At 31.6% G+C, this 14,189-nt stretch overlaps 3 protein-coding genes across 3 annotated transcripts; all 3 read right to left on the bottom strand.

Annotated features, from left to right (window-relative positions):
- Positions 1-413: 413 nt before the first annotated feature.
- Positions 414-2,284, bottom strand: LOC106380036 (cytochrome P450 71B8). The gene is made up of 2 exons (XM_013819862.3): positions 1,357-2,284; positions 414-1,044 (listed from the first exon to the last, which is right to left on the bottom strand). Exons 1-2 carry the CDS (start codon positions 2,242-2,244, stop codon positions 430-432), a joined length of 1,503 nt encoding a protein of 500 aa, XP_013675316.1. The 5' UTR covers positions 2,245-2,284; the 3' UTR covers positions 414-429.
- An 818-nt stretch (positions 2,285-3,102) lies between these two features.
- Positions 3,103-5,387, bottom strand: LOC106380037 (cytochrome P450 71B8). Its single transcript, XM_013819863.3, has 2 exons — positions 4,397-5,387; positions 3,103-3,914 (listed from the first exon to the last, which is right to left on the bottom strand). The coding sequence occupies exons 1-2, from the start codon at positions 5,279-5,281 to the stop codon at positions 3,300-3,302; spliced, it is 1,500 nt and encodes a 499-aa protein (XP_013675317.1). The 5' UTR covers positions 5,282-5,387; the 3' UTR covers positions 3,103-3,299.
- Positions 5,388-6,681: 1,294 nt separating this feature from the next.
- On the bottom strand, positions 6,682-13,605 carry LOC106380038 (cytochrome P450 71B5). The gene is made up of 2 exons (XM_013819864.2): positions 8,396-13,605; positions 6,682-7,929 (listed from the first exon to the last, which is right to left on the bottom strand). Exons 1-2 carry the CDS (start codon positions 9,284-9,286, stop codon positions 7,315-7,317), a joined length of 1,506 nt encoding a protein of 501 aa, XP_013675318.1. The 5' UTR covers positions 9,287-13,605; the 3' UTR covers positions 6,682-7,314.
- Between the last annotated feature and the right edge of the window lie 584 nt (positions 13,606-14,189).

Here is a 14,189-nt window from a genome sequence, read left to right as displayed (position 1 = left end):
TATTTTTCCGGAGGTGAAAAAACCCAACAAAGCTTGATATAACACTGAGACAGTGAAGCAAAAAATGTAGTTTACATCTCTGACACACTAAACATGTAACTCACTTCCTGTGTGTAGTTAATTATGTTCATTGGAGACTTAAAAACATCATTAGTTACGCTAGAACATTCCAATGTTGGATGCAATACAATATCACTACATAATTTCTACAACATTCCGATGTCGCAAGCTGAGGAGTACTTGATTAACATAAGACTGACTGAAGATACAAACATTATAAGCATAAATATATATATTTTGATTCACAATTCAAACCAGCCAGTAAAACTAAAGACAGATGAAAAACTGAATACTAAAAACCTTTATTATATATAAAACATTCAAACACAAATATTGATCTTATATTGTATATAGTAGCATTGCATTTGTTCACCAGTGATGAAGAGTTGGTACGAGCTCAAGAGGGACTTTCTTGGCGATGTTTAAATCTCCAGCTTCGTCCATGTCAATGTCTTCAATAGCCATCCCATTGGGCAAACTCCAATCAAAGAAGTAAAGAAGGTTAAGAAGGCCAAGCTCAAGATTAGCCATTCCCAAGGCCATACCAGGACAGCTCCTACGTCCAGCTCCAAACGGCAAGAGCTCGAAATGCTGACCTTTGAAGTTGATACTTGTATCTGAAAACCTCTCAGGAATAAATTCTTCAGCTTTAGTCCAGCATTTTGGATCACGTCCTATGGCGTAAGTGTTGATCTTGATCATGCTGTTCTTGGGAATGGTGTAGCCATGAACCTCTATCTCGGACATTGTTTGTCTTGGGAGCAAGAGAGGAGCAGGTGGGTGTAATCTGAATGATTCTTTGATCACTAGCTTCATGTACTCAACTTTCTCTAGGTCTTCTTCTGTGATTCTCTCTTTGTTGGATCCGAGTTTTGTTCTAATCTCTTCTTGGAGTTTGTTCATTATTCTTGGATGTCTGGTTAGCTCTGTCATGGTCCATATCATTGTTGTTACTCCTGCGTTTATCCCAGCCAAAACCACATCCTGATAACATGACATACGTATAACTTAAGACGAAGCAACAAAATGAACTAGATGTATAAATGGGTCATATTAAGTGTTGTTGTATAGTACAACTTTTGTTACAAAATAATTGTTGTTCTATGATTTTAATATAGTTTTTTCACTAATTTAATATCTTTTATCCCAAATTAAATTAAAAAAAAATAATGTTATATAATTTTAATAGTCAAATAAGGGGGAAACCGAATACTTAATCGTTTTCTTAATTTATGTGAAGATACTTTAAACAAAATCTATTTTGCAAAGGAGAAAGTATAATTAAGAGAAACTCACTGTCATCATTGCTTTGAGATGATGAGAGGTGACCTTGAAAGAACCTGATTTAGTGGGTCTATTGATCATATCCAACATAGCACTAACTAAGTCTGAACGATCTTGGGTTTGTCCAGCTTTCTTATGCTCATCTATCACATGTTGAAAGAAACTGGTGAGCCTGGAAAAGGCTTTGTTCATCCTTGAATGCTGACCCGAGATACGGTCAACAAGCCAGCCGAGACCCGTGGGGAAGAAGTCAGTGAATGCCAATGCGCATACACTGGTTTCTGCCTCTTGCACCAGCACTTCAACTCTGTCCATATCGATGAAATCACACTCATGGAAGTTCTGTCCGAAGGCGAGTCTAAGTATGACACCGGCGGCGAAAGAGTACAAGGCTTTTCTCAAATCCACTAGGGTTTGTGTTTGGGCAGATTTTGATATTTCCTTGACTAGCAAGTCACCTTCTTCCTCTCTGATATACCTGAAAGACTTTTGCTTTTGCGGACTAAAGAGCTCGAGTCCCACGAGTTTTTTCATCTCTCTCCATTCCTCACCATACTGAGTGAACCCAATGTCTTTGAAGTTGTGAGTAAACAATCCGTTGCCCACCAACTTAGGTCGGTTGCATGTCTCTAGGTCATGAGTCTTGAGAGCTTCTTTAGCTGCTTCCTTTGAAGAGAACACGACCATAGGGACGACCCCAAAGCGAAGAAGCATCACTGGTCCATGTTCTAAAGATAGCTTGTGAAGAGTGCTGTGAAGCAGTCCTCCAAGCTGGTGCAAGTTTCCAATGATGGGAAGACCTGTAGGTCCTGGGGGAAGCTTCCTTTTCGAGGGTAAAAGCTTTTTAAAAATGATCAGAACGAGAAGGGAGATGAAGAGGAAATAAAGGTAGATAGACATTATTATTCTTACTAGTACTAATTATGTGGGATTGAGCATTTTGTTATCAGAGAGGATCCATATAGGCGATGCATGCATGTGGTTAGGCTTTTGTACTTAAATGAATGTTTTATTTATTATACCAGATGAACTGAATCAATTAAGGCAACCGTCCCGAGACATATCATGTTCTTGGGTATGTGGCTGGAGAAAGTGCTATCTCAAAAACACAGGTTAGATATAGAGCTCTCTCTCTAACCAAACCGACAACATACAATACGTGACAATAAACAAATCTATCATTTTCTTATGGATCTGATTCTTGTAAGTTTGTAACCAGAAAGTAATTAGGTTTGATAATTATATAAAAATGAAATATTCCATGGGAAATATGAACTATTCCAAAAAAATTTAACCTCAAACCAGGCTTGGTTTTTTTAATATAATATATAAATATGATTTTCCCATGGACTGCTGTTGATATTTAGCTAAGAATCAAGCTGAATAGCTCTTATGGTAAGTATCTAGTGTGGGGGCTTATAAATGAATAATCACATATATATATGTGATTCAAAACTCTGACTACATAGAGTTTGGATCACATTATGATCTTCCATTTATAAGAAACATATAATATAACATTCAAGTTATGTCTTTAAACAAAACCATGTTTCATGTTGACATATCAGAAGTAAAAGTTGTTAACATACGATCACTTTATTACGACCCATCACTTTATTACGACCCATACTTCTAATGACGTAGAATAATTTTAAATTATTTCAAGAGCTTTTTGAGGAAATCAGTGTCTCGTAATAAATTGATCGTATGTTACTTAACCATTTACTTCTGATATTATGGCAACATGAAATTTAAAGACCACTTCAATCATTCAATGTGGGAGGGGGAAGGGGAGAAATTTTCAAATTTAGAATAGTACAAGTTTCAGTGAAGATATAAGCATTATGAACATGAATATATACTTTCTTTAAATACAAGCCATCTAGAATAAACGTAGAACAAAAACGAAATAAAATATAAAATATACAAATCAGGTCTTGTATATATATTATTGTTTAGAAACGATAAAGAGTTGGTACGAGCTCAAGAGGCACTTTCTTGGCGATGTTTAAAGATCCGACTTCGTCCATGTCAATGTCTACAATTTTCATTCCATCGGGCAAACTCCAATCAAAGAAGTAAAGAAGGTTAAGAAGGCCAAGCTCGACAATGGTGGTTCCCAAGGCCATCCCGGGACAGCTCCTACGACCAGCTCCAAAGGGCAAGAACTCAAAATGCTGACCTTTGTAGTTGATAGATGTATTTAAAAACCTCTCGGGAATGAACTCTTCAGGGCTCTTCCAACATTGTGGATCACGTCCTATCGCGTAAGTGCTGACTTGGATCATGGTGTTCTTAGGAATGTTGTAGCCTTGGATTTTGATGTCCGACATTGTTTGTCTTGGGAGCAAGAGAGGAGCAGGTGGATGTAATCTGAATGATTCTTTGATCACTAGCTTCATGTACTCAACTTTCTCTAGGTCTTCTTCTGTGATTCTCTCTTTGTTGGATCCGAGTGTTGTTCGTATCTCTTCTTGGAGTTTCTTCATAACTCTCGGATGTCTGATTAGCTCTGTCATTGTCCATATCATAGTGATTACTCCCGCGTTCACTCCCGCCAAAAATACATCCTGAATAAATTACAAACCTAATAATTTACATTTCTATTTTATTAAAATAAAATATTGTTTGAAACTAACTTTCAGTTATGTTATTTATGATTTTTTCTATTGAAATTCTTAGATTTTTTATATATATTAACTGTAACAAAATTTTATAATTACTTTTATTTATGTATTTAATAATAATTAAATAAATTTGTAAACAATGTCAGAATATAATTATAACTTAATTAGATTTTATATCTTAATTAAAAATGAAATTAATCTAGTAAGAAATTTAAAATTAAAAAATATAATAAATATATATAATTATATATAATCAAAATAATTATGCGAATTTAAAACGGAGACAGAAATCTAGATTATTAAAAAATAAAATTAAATTGAAAATAAGATGTGTATCTTGCGATTCAAGTTATTATATCGTTCTTTAGGTTATCTTCTTAATTAGAACAATAAAGTTTGGTAGTAAGAAGTTTGTGCACACTCACTGACATGACTCCTCTGAGATGATCGATAGTGATCTTCAAAGAACCAGTTTTGGTGGGTTTATTAACCATATTCAACATGGCACTGACGAGGTCTGAGTCTTCCTCAGGTTGTGAAACCTTTAAATGATCATCGATCACATGTTGGAAGAGACTTGTAAGTTTGGAAAAGCCTTTGTTCATCCTTGAATGCTGACCGGAAAGCTGGTCTATAAGCCATCCAAGACCCGTGGGTAAGAAGTCAGTGAATACCAAAGCGCCTGCGTTGGTCTCTAGTTCTGTCACCATCTCTTCTACTTCCTCCATATCTATGAACTCGCACTCATGGAAGTTATGTCCAAAGGCGAGTCTAAATATGATCCCGGCGGTGAAGGAGAATAGGGCTTTCTTCAAATCAACTAGGGTTTCTGTTTGAGCAGAGTTTGATAATTTCTTGACCAGCAAGTCACTCTCTTCCACTTTGAGATACTTCAAAACCTTTTGACTTTTGGGACTAAATAGCTCGAGTCCAACAAGCTTTTTAATCTCTCGCCATTCCTCACCATACTGAGTGAACCCAATGTCTTTGAAGTTGTAACTAAACAACTTCAAACCGGCCAACTTAGGTCGGGTACAAGTCTCTAGATCATGCGTCTTGAGGACTTCTTTAGCTGCTTCCTTGGAGGATAACACGACCACAGGGACGACACCGAAACGGAGAAGCATCACGGGTCCATGTTTTAAGGAGAGATTGTGAAGAGATTTATAAAGCAATTTTCCAAGCTGGTGCAAGTTTCCTACGATGGGAAGACCTATAGGTCCCGGAGGAAGATTCCTTTTTGAAGGTGAAAACTTTTGAAAGAAGAATAAAGAGAGAAGGAAGAGGAAACTTAGTAATAAGAAACTCATTTTCTTGTTTGTGTTTTTATCTCTCTTGTTCTCTGTTTTTGGAGTGAAGAGCAACTTGTTCTCAAATAGGCAACTAATTAAACCAATACATGTGGTTAGGTTTTTCCACAAAACCAAAGTTTTTTTCAATTATGTTAGAAACTTTTGATTTAAACAACTCTCTGGAGGCTTATCTTGTTGATGTATGGATGGAGAAGTATAAGTCCATAAACACAATTTAGTTATAAAGACCTCTCTATGACCAAACAAACAACATAACGTTGCGATAGAAAAAGAAAACATTATTGCGGATCAAGTCGGAACTGATCGATATGTGTAGCCACCAAAAGACATGTTGTGGATCATCAAATTTCTAATTTTTTTTTTGGTGCAACTAAAGTTTCTAAAGTATAATTGAAACCACTAGAAAACCCTTTCAAACTTATTAGCTTTATCCATATTCTTACTAGTTTTATTTTGTTCTTCTACCAAATCACGTAAAGCCTTTTAAAATATTATTAACGAAATTTCAGTTTAAGAAAAAAAAAGTATATCTCCAAGTTCTTAAAATAGCAGAATATAAATAACTATTTCCCATTTTAATGATTTAATTGTGTGTAAAACAGTATTCTTTAAATTCTTCTGTCTTCTGTAAATTAACAAAAACAGATATAATTTTAAAAAATTATTCCCTCCATTTTAAATTAGGTATTATTGTAAAATAATTTTTTTGTTACAAAATAAGTATTGTTTTATGATTTTAATGCAGTTTTGTATTTAATTTATTTTTTATCTATGATTAAATTTTATAAAATAATAAATAATATAGAATTAAATAAGAAATAATTGAATATTTTATTATTTTAATTTGTGTGGAAAAACTCAAACTATATCTGATTGAAATGGAGTGAGTATATATGTATTAAAAAAACATTTTGGGTCCAAGTACTAGGACTGGGCAAAAAATCTGAACCCGAAGAACCGAAGCGGATCCAAAAAGTAGTAGTGAATCCGAACCGAAATAAATTAAACATTTGAATGGGTTCGAAATTTTGGTATCTAAAGAACCGAAACCAAATCCTCCCGAACTGAAGTATTTCAAGTATTCGAATATATCCGAAATAGAATTATATACCTAAATATATTAATTATTTTTAGATCTAATGTATATTGAAAACATCCAAAATATATAATATATATCTAAGTTGTCCAAAATATTTAAAAATATATATATAAATAGTGAAATTAAATGTCTAAAACAGAAAATATACTCAAAAGACCAAAAATACTTGAAATATCTATTGATTCTCTATCCAAGTATTCAAACCAAACCAATTTAGTTACATATGTTATTCAAATTTATATATAATATATTATTTTGTTTGTAGATTTTGAGAAATTTAAAGCATAAAACAAATTTTAACGTTTTAAAAATAATTTAAATGGTTTATACGAACTCGAATCGAACCCCGAAATTTAAAAATATCCGAATGGGGCTAAAATCTTTGACCCGAAAATCCAAATTCGAATAGATCTGAACCGAATCCGAATGGGTGTCCGAACACCCACCCCTACCAAGTACTATAATTAATACTTCGGTTCAATAAGAACATTATAGAAGTTTTGACTCCACAATTTTGGTATTTGGTAGTGTATCTTACAAGTAACTAAAAGAAGACTTCATACTTTTGAAAACCATTTTTTATAAACTCTGAGTTGTGAGTTGTGTGACTAAGTTATACTTTAGTAAGCCTTTTTCTTCTTAAATCTTGCAGAAGCAATTACTTTAATGTCGTGTCAACTTCTTTTTTGTTTGTCAACGATGCGTATGTCAGAATAACACATTCAAAGGACCATCTCAATAACAGAAAATGAAGGATAAAACTTTAGATTAACATAGGTATTAATTGTAGACATTATTAAAACATTATTGGTAAAGTACCGATCACAAGACATGATAAGCTTAAAACAATTTTAGATAAAACAAAGCCACACCAATAGTATTTAGACAAATATGTAAAAATATGGATCTTATTAAAATGATAACGTTCTCTTCACCAGCGATGACGAGTTGGAACGAGCTCTAAAGGAACTTTCTTGGCGATGACGAAAGCTCCATCTTCTTCCATATCAATATCTTTAATGGTCATTCCCTCGGGCAAACTCCAGTCAAAGAAGTAAAGAAGGTTAAGAAGGCCAAGCTCAACGATGGTGGTCCCTGTGCCCATCCCAGGGCATATCCTACGACCGGCTCCAAACGGCAATAACTCAAAGTGCTTACCTTTATATTCGATAGGGTTATCAACAAACCTCTCGGGGATGAACTCGTCGGGTTTGGTCCAGTATTTGGGATCACGTCCTATCGCGTAAGTGTTGATTTGGATCATAGTGTTCTTTGGGATGTTGTAGCCTTGAATCTTGACGTCGGATATCGTTAGTCTTGGCAGCAAGAGAGGAGCAGGTGGGTGTAATCTGAATGTTTCCTCGATCACTAGCTTCAGGTACTCAACTTTTTCTAGGTCTTCTTCTGTGATTTTCTCTTTGTTGGGTCCGAGTGTTGTTCTAATGTCTTCTTGTAGTTTCTTCATCACTCTCGGATGTCTGCTTAGTTCTGTCATCGCCCATATCATCGTGATGGCCCCAGCGTTCACTCCAGCCAAAAACACATCCTAATCCAATGATATAAAAATCATTTCATGGTTTTGTATTTCTAAGAGGATATCAAAATTTAATTAAGAAGCATAATTTTTGAACCAAGTCAGAATTAAAAAAACTACTTATGCAGAACCGAATCTAAAATTTGAGACGATAAACATTTACTAAAAGTTTTAGTTAAAATCCATAATTTAGGAGTCTATTTATACAATTTTCAAAAAAAAAAAGAGATAGAGATTAATATTTCAATAGATTGTGTCCAGATCCGTCCATTGACATATTGTGAAAACGAGGTAATTGTCCATACATTAAGTTACTTGCCTCCCAAGCTATAAAATATTTTTAAATATAGAATTTTAAAGATTTTTCTAAGTAGCTGTTCATATATATGTGTGTCCGAATGGTCAACCATCGAAACTGAAGTATGAGAACTCTAACCTCAAAATAAAACTTTCATGCTTAAAAATTATTAGTACTCACCGACATGACTCCTTTGAGATGGTCATCAGTGACTTTGAAAGAATCGCCTTTACTGGGTTTACTGATCATATCCAACATGACACTGATGATGTCCGAGTGATCTTGGGGCTGCCCATTCTTCAAGTGATCATCGATCACATACTGAAAGAAGTTGGTGAGTTTTGCAAAGGCTTTCTTCACCTTCGAATGCTGGCCAGAGATCCGGTCTATGACCCATCCCGCAGGGAAGAAGTCCGCGAAAGCCAAGGATCCGAGGCTAGTCTCTGACTCAAGCACCAGCTCTTCCACTCTCTCCATATCCACGAACTCACACTCGTGGAAATTCTGACCAAAAGCGAGTCTACAAATGATGCTGGCCGTGAAGGAGAATATTACTTTCCTCAAGTTAACCGATGATGAGTTTTGTGTCTCATCAACAGCTTTTGATACTTTCTTGACCAACACTTCACTCTCTTCCTCTCTAATATATCTGAATGACTTGAGTTTCTTCTGGCTAAAAAGCTCTAGCACCGCGATTTTCCTCATCTCTCTCCATGTCTCACCAAAAGGAGCGAAACCAATGTCTTTAAAGTTGTAAGTAAACAACCCGGTGCCTACTGTTTTAGGTCGGCTACAAGTCTCGAGATCATGAGTCTTGAGCACTTCCTCAGCTCCTTCTTTGGAGGAAACAACGACCACAGGGACTACCCCAAACCGGAGAGACATAACTGGTCCATATTCATGGGAGATTTTGTGAAGAGATTTGTGAAGAAATCTTCCAAGTTGGTGCAAGTTTCCGATGATTGGAAGACCCATAGGTCCTGGAGGCCGCTTCCCTTTGGACGATGAAAGCTTTTTTATAAAAATTAAAGAGAGAGGGAAGAGTAAGAGGAAGCAAAGAAAGATAGACATTTTTGGTGGACAAATTTCTTCTGCTATATGTTTGAAGTGATGAGTAACTAATGTGTTCTCAAAGGCAATATATAGAGCCACAGAGGCAATGCATGTGATTGGATTTTTGACTAATTCAAAGTTTCTAAGTAAATTTATTTTCCTCTTTATATATCAATAAGAAACTGTTTATTTTAAGTGTATCCTATCTTATAATAGGTATATTTCATGTTCTCAATGCTGATTTAAATGTATTAAAAATTGTGTTAGTCCAATGTTGTATATGTCAATTTTTATTGAAATGTTACTTTAGTAAAAATCCACTTAAAATGACATAAAGTTGTTAACAAGAAGGTTTCACTCTGTTATACTTTTGAGTGAAACGGTGTTTTGAATCTAGTAACCTCTCTTGCAACACATATGTTTGGTTAAGGCTGGGACTTCGGGTATTCAGGTTGGTTCCAGATAGGACTTCAGGTATTCATCCTATTAAAAATCATGAAATGATTTGTATATCACTATTGGAGTAGGATATGTGTTCTTAGCTGGAGTAAACACGGGAGCTAACACGAATTCCCGATCGGTTTCAAGTAAAAACATAAACTAAACCGATATTCGTGGACAATCAACATTAATACCAATCAGATAAATAGTCAATGACCGAAACCGAACTGGTCCACTTTGGATCAGGTTCGCATTTTCGGTTCCGATTATGTGTCGCAGACCTATGTTTGGTAAACACAAAGTAGTTCTATGTATTTTTGTAGAGAATTCTTGCAAGTAAATCTTCAAAACCTCCTCGACCAAAAAGTGCATCGTCAATTGTTGTGGCTGACTGGCCAAAATCGGAATATGCTACGAATCCAAAACTAAATATTAAAACATAACTAGAATTTGGTCCGCACAAATATTAGTTATTTTATTTTTATAAATTAATATTTATTTTTTATGATTATTATTATTATTATATATTTAGATATGTTGCCATATAATTAACTGTATTCAAAAGATTCAGATTGAATCGTGTAATATAATTATTTTGGGTACAAAATATTTCGAACTCGTTTCAGATACATGGTTATTTTGATATTTTTAAGTTCATATACATTATTAGAACATAACCATCTAAACCTGAGAGTACCCGACTCGAAACTCACACATAAATTTATAATATTCAAGTGGGACATAATATCAAATTCAAAAACATCTTATACCAAAAGAAAAACAAATCATACCTGAATGGGTATCCGAGTGTCCATGTCTAACTGATTCTATAAACAAATTAAAAATACTATTTTTATGTGTTTGGCTAAATTAAGTGAAATAAAAAATGTTTCTTTATTTTGTAAAATATTTATATCGTCTGAAAAATTAAGTGACAATATATGTAATACATTTTTATTATTTTGATTTAAGTTATTATTTTTCACATAAACTACGTCTATGAATTATGTGTTTGACTACATAAATTTTTACCGATTTAAATTAAGATAAAAAATAGTAAAATAGACTAAACTGAATTTTTAACCATATGCAAAACACGATTATTTTACATTTTGATTTTGTAATTGGTACAAAGTTAATGTTGATTAACTAATAAATAAAAATCTGCAATATTGTTATTATGTTAATATAATTAATGATGTGATGTATTGTTGAAGTAATATAATTAATAAAGTAGTTAAGATGAATGAAAATAAGAAAATAAAAAATCGATATAATAAGTCTGTTGAAAATAAGATTAGTTTTATAAGTGAAATTATTAAAAAGACATTATATTTCTTTTTTTTACTGATATCCATATTTTCAAACAGTATTATACTCGTTAATACTACTATTATCTATGTTTCTAAACATTTCAAATATACTTTAGTTTTAATAATATAGATAAATTATGAAAAATATGTATAATAAAGATTCTGTGTTAGTGTTTTATGGCTGTATATATTACTATTTCGACAGAATGCATATTACAGAGAAGAGAAAATACACAAATATCTGCCATTTACAAATCTTTTTCTAATAATTTATCCCTTATTGTTACGTTATTTGTTTTCTACTTCGAGCATCTGCTCTATTAAATAGAGTTTTTTTTTCTATCTACTCCTTTCTAGACTATAAAAAGGATTATAACGATCCAACTAAATAAATATTCCTTTTAATCATTATCATACAAATCTAACCAATATCAATATACTTTTAATAAACATAATTCTATTCTTTTAAAATATAATTTTTTTATCGACTCCTTTTTAAACTATAACAAGGTTATAACGATACAACTAAATAAATTTCACTGATCACTATCATAGAAATCTAACCAATATCAATATACTCTTAATAAACATACTCTAATTAAACCAAATATACTTTTGAAATCTACTCTATCAAACCAAATTATACTCTCTTTTTTTACTTTTATTAAATACTTTTTTAATTGGTGATTATGATATGAGCATCTTAACAATCATATCATTTTATATCGATTTTTTTATTTTAATTGGTGATTATGATATGAGCATCTTAACAATCATATCTTTTTATATCTATTTTTTTGAAAAATTAAATACATGCACAGAATAATTAGAGTATGTTATTATAGAATAGATAATGGTATCCTAAATCGTATAATGGTATCCTAAATCCTATAATCGTATAATCGTATAAACACTATATATAATAACATAGTCCCGCTCAAACCAAATACCACAATTTTTTTTAATTTTTTTTATTAATAACTAAATCTAAAAATTAAATATCAAATATATAAAACAAAATTTGTTCTTAATAATATAGTATTAAATGATATAATTTGAAAACATATAAATATTTCACAGATAATAAAATTAAATTTTGAATATTTAATAATTTGTAGTAATACATATTAAATAGTACTAAGTTACATTTAAAAATTAAATAAAAACACAAAACGTTATTTCAACATGAGGATTGTATTAAATGATCTAATTTCCTACCATATCCATATAATCATGAAACAAAATCACATATACAAAAATCTACAAGATAATATAAAAGATAATCTGTTTATAAATACATTTTAATTGTTTAGTTATTAAAAATAAAATTTCTTGCGCCAGAGCAAATTAAACTAGTAACTTAAATACATCATTTACAAAAATCCATAGACGTTCGTAAACAAACAACCAAGCCATATTGTAGATAGTTTTAAGCAAATCCAATTCATCGAACTATACCAGACTCAATATTTACTTTGGCAATCCTAAATCGTAAATTAAAAACTTTCTTTAATAAGAAAAACCTCTAAAGGCCTCCGTAAAGTATGATCTTCTTTTAGTTATTACAATAAATCTTTAAACACAACAATAAAAACTATATATAAAAAAGACCTTATTGATGTCAAAAAGAAAAAAAAGACCTTATTATATTCTATTTTTGTCATCATTTTCTTGTGCTATCTACGGAATTTGTCTTTTTTTTTCTGATTCGGTTACAAATATGCTCCCTTATCTTTTACCAATTCTTTTGTACCAAATCTTTTTTATTACAATAAACCTCTAAACACAACAAAAAGAAGAAGGTGAAAGCGTGTGTGTGTGTGTCTGTGTGTGTGTGTATGCGTTCGTACGGTTAAACCGCGTGTACGAGTCTTTGTCAAAGAACTTCAAAATATTTTATGTGACAAGAGACTGTGGTTATAAAATATACTAGTTAAATTATATCTTACGAATATTATTATTTTAAATCAACAATTCTATGTTGACTATAAATTAATATCTTATTTCTTTTTATTAGAAAGTCATAACGTATAGCTGTGTCAAATGTTTACTTCTTCTTTCTTTCTTTTTCAGCATGTTTACTTCTTCATATTTGAATCTTTGGGATGAAAAATGATAAGATATTGGACAAGCATTTGACCTGCTTTAGTTTATACATATTTTTCTCCATACCAAGATTTTGAACGTATTCCGGAGAACATATAGAGAGATAGGTTAAGGTTGACAGAAATATGAATAAAAACTGAAAATTCAAATCTAACTCTCAGATAATATGTTTATGCATGTACTTTTGGTATATCTAACCAAATCTATAATTAAGAATACATATTAGCTGAAACCTCCTTTCGGTGATGGTCATTAGGCATTGATATATCTTTATGGGCTAAATAGGTGAGTAACCAAAATGAAAAGTGTAGTGAAGGAACCTAGGGGGTTGCTCCGAGAAATCAATATAGCCATGTTATTCTGTTATTTAATCCACTAACTATATGATTTTCTGTTGATGAAATTGACCTCATGAAAAAAAGATTAAACAGACAGAACAGAAAAAGTTTTTTTACCAAAAAAAAAAAGAAAGAAAAATCGACAGCATGGTCTACATATTTTATTATTATTTGTTGTTCAATATAAAAATAAATAGTGTGATCCATTTAATTTGGTTATAGTTTAATCAAGAAACTAATTTTATTCAAAATAAAAATTTAATATATGGCGTCAAAAAGTGAATAATTATTTTCCTAAAATAATTGACTGGTTTATGCTGTCAAAAAAATGACTGGTTTATGCTGTCATAATAATTGTATTTTAACTTGATGATTATGATTATAAAGTAACTAAATTAGGATAGAATTTTAATTTTTCATTTTATAAACGAAAACTTAGTATATATTAGTGCATAATAATAGTTCATTGCTAATTACAAAATTAGTGAGAATATTTACATAAACATTTTGAAAATTAGGATATTGTTAAAATATTTTTAAACATATTAATTAGAATTTTAAATATAATATATATAAATATAGATTTATATTTAAAATGAAAAAATATCATGATTAAAGTAGATACAATGTTTTTATATTATTAGCTTTAATGAAATACATTTTAATTTTTATACATCTATTATATAGTTAGCTAATGTTAACCCGTCTTACCAACGTAATATA

Source organism: Brassica napus, chromosome A9 (genome assembly GCF_020379485.1).
Source record: "Brassica napus cultivar Da-Ae chromosome A9, Da-Ae, whole genome shotgun sequence".
NCBI classification, from domain to species: Eukaryota; Viridiplantae; Streptophyta; class Magnoliopsida; order Brassicales; family Brassicaceae; genus Brassica; species Brassica napus.
This window is presented reverse-complemented; position numbering and strand designations above follow the sequence as displayed.

Excerpts from the sequence above, each read along its gene's own strand:
- LOC106380036 (XM_013819862.3), bottom strand. The coding sequence starts at position 2,244 with ATGTCTATCTACCTTTATTTCCTCTTCATCTCCCTTCTCGTTCTGATC. Across the intron at positions 1,045-1,356 it reads ATCTCAAAGCAATGATGACA|GATGTGGTTTTGGCTGGGAT; the intron begins GTGAGTTTCTCT and ends TCATGTTATCAG.
- LOC106380037 (XM_013819863.3), bottom strand. The coding sequence starts at position 5,281 with ATGAGTTTCTTATTACTAAGTTTCCTCTTCCTTCTCTCTTTATTCTTC. Across the intron at positions 3,915-4,396 it reads ATCTCAGAGGAGTCATGTCA|GATGTATTTTTGGCGGGAGT; the intron begins GTGAGTGTGCAC and ends TAATTTATTCAG.
- LOC106380038 (XM_013819864.2), bottom strand. The coding sequence starts at position 9,286 with ATGTCTATCTTTCTTTGCTTCCTCTTACTCTTCCCTCTCTCTTTAATT. Across the intron at positions 7,930-8,395 it reads ATCTCAAAGGAGTCATGTCG|GATGTGTTTTTGGCTGGAGT; the intron begins GTGAGTACTAAT and ends TCATTGGATTAG.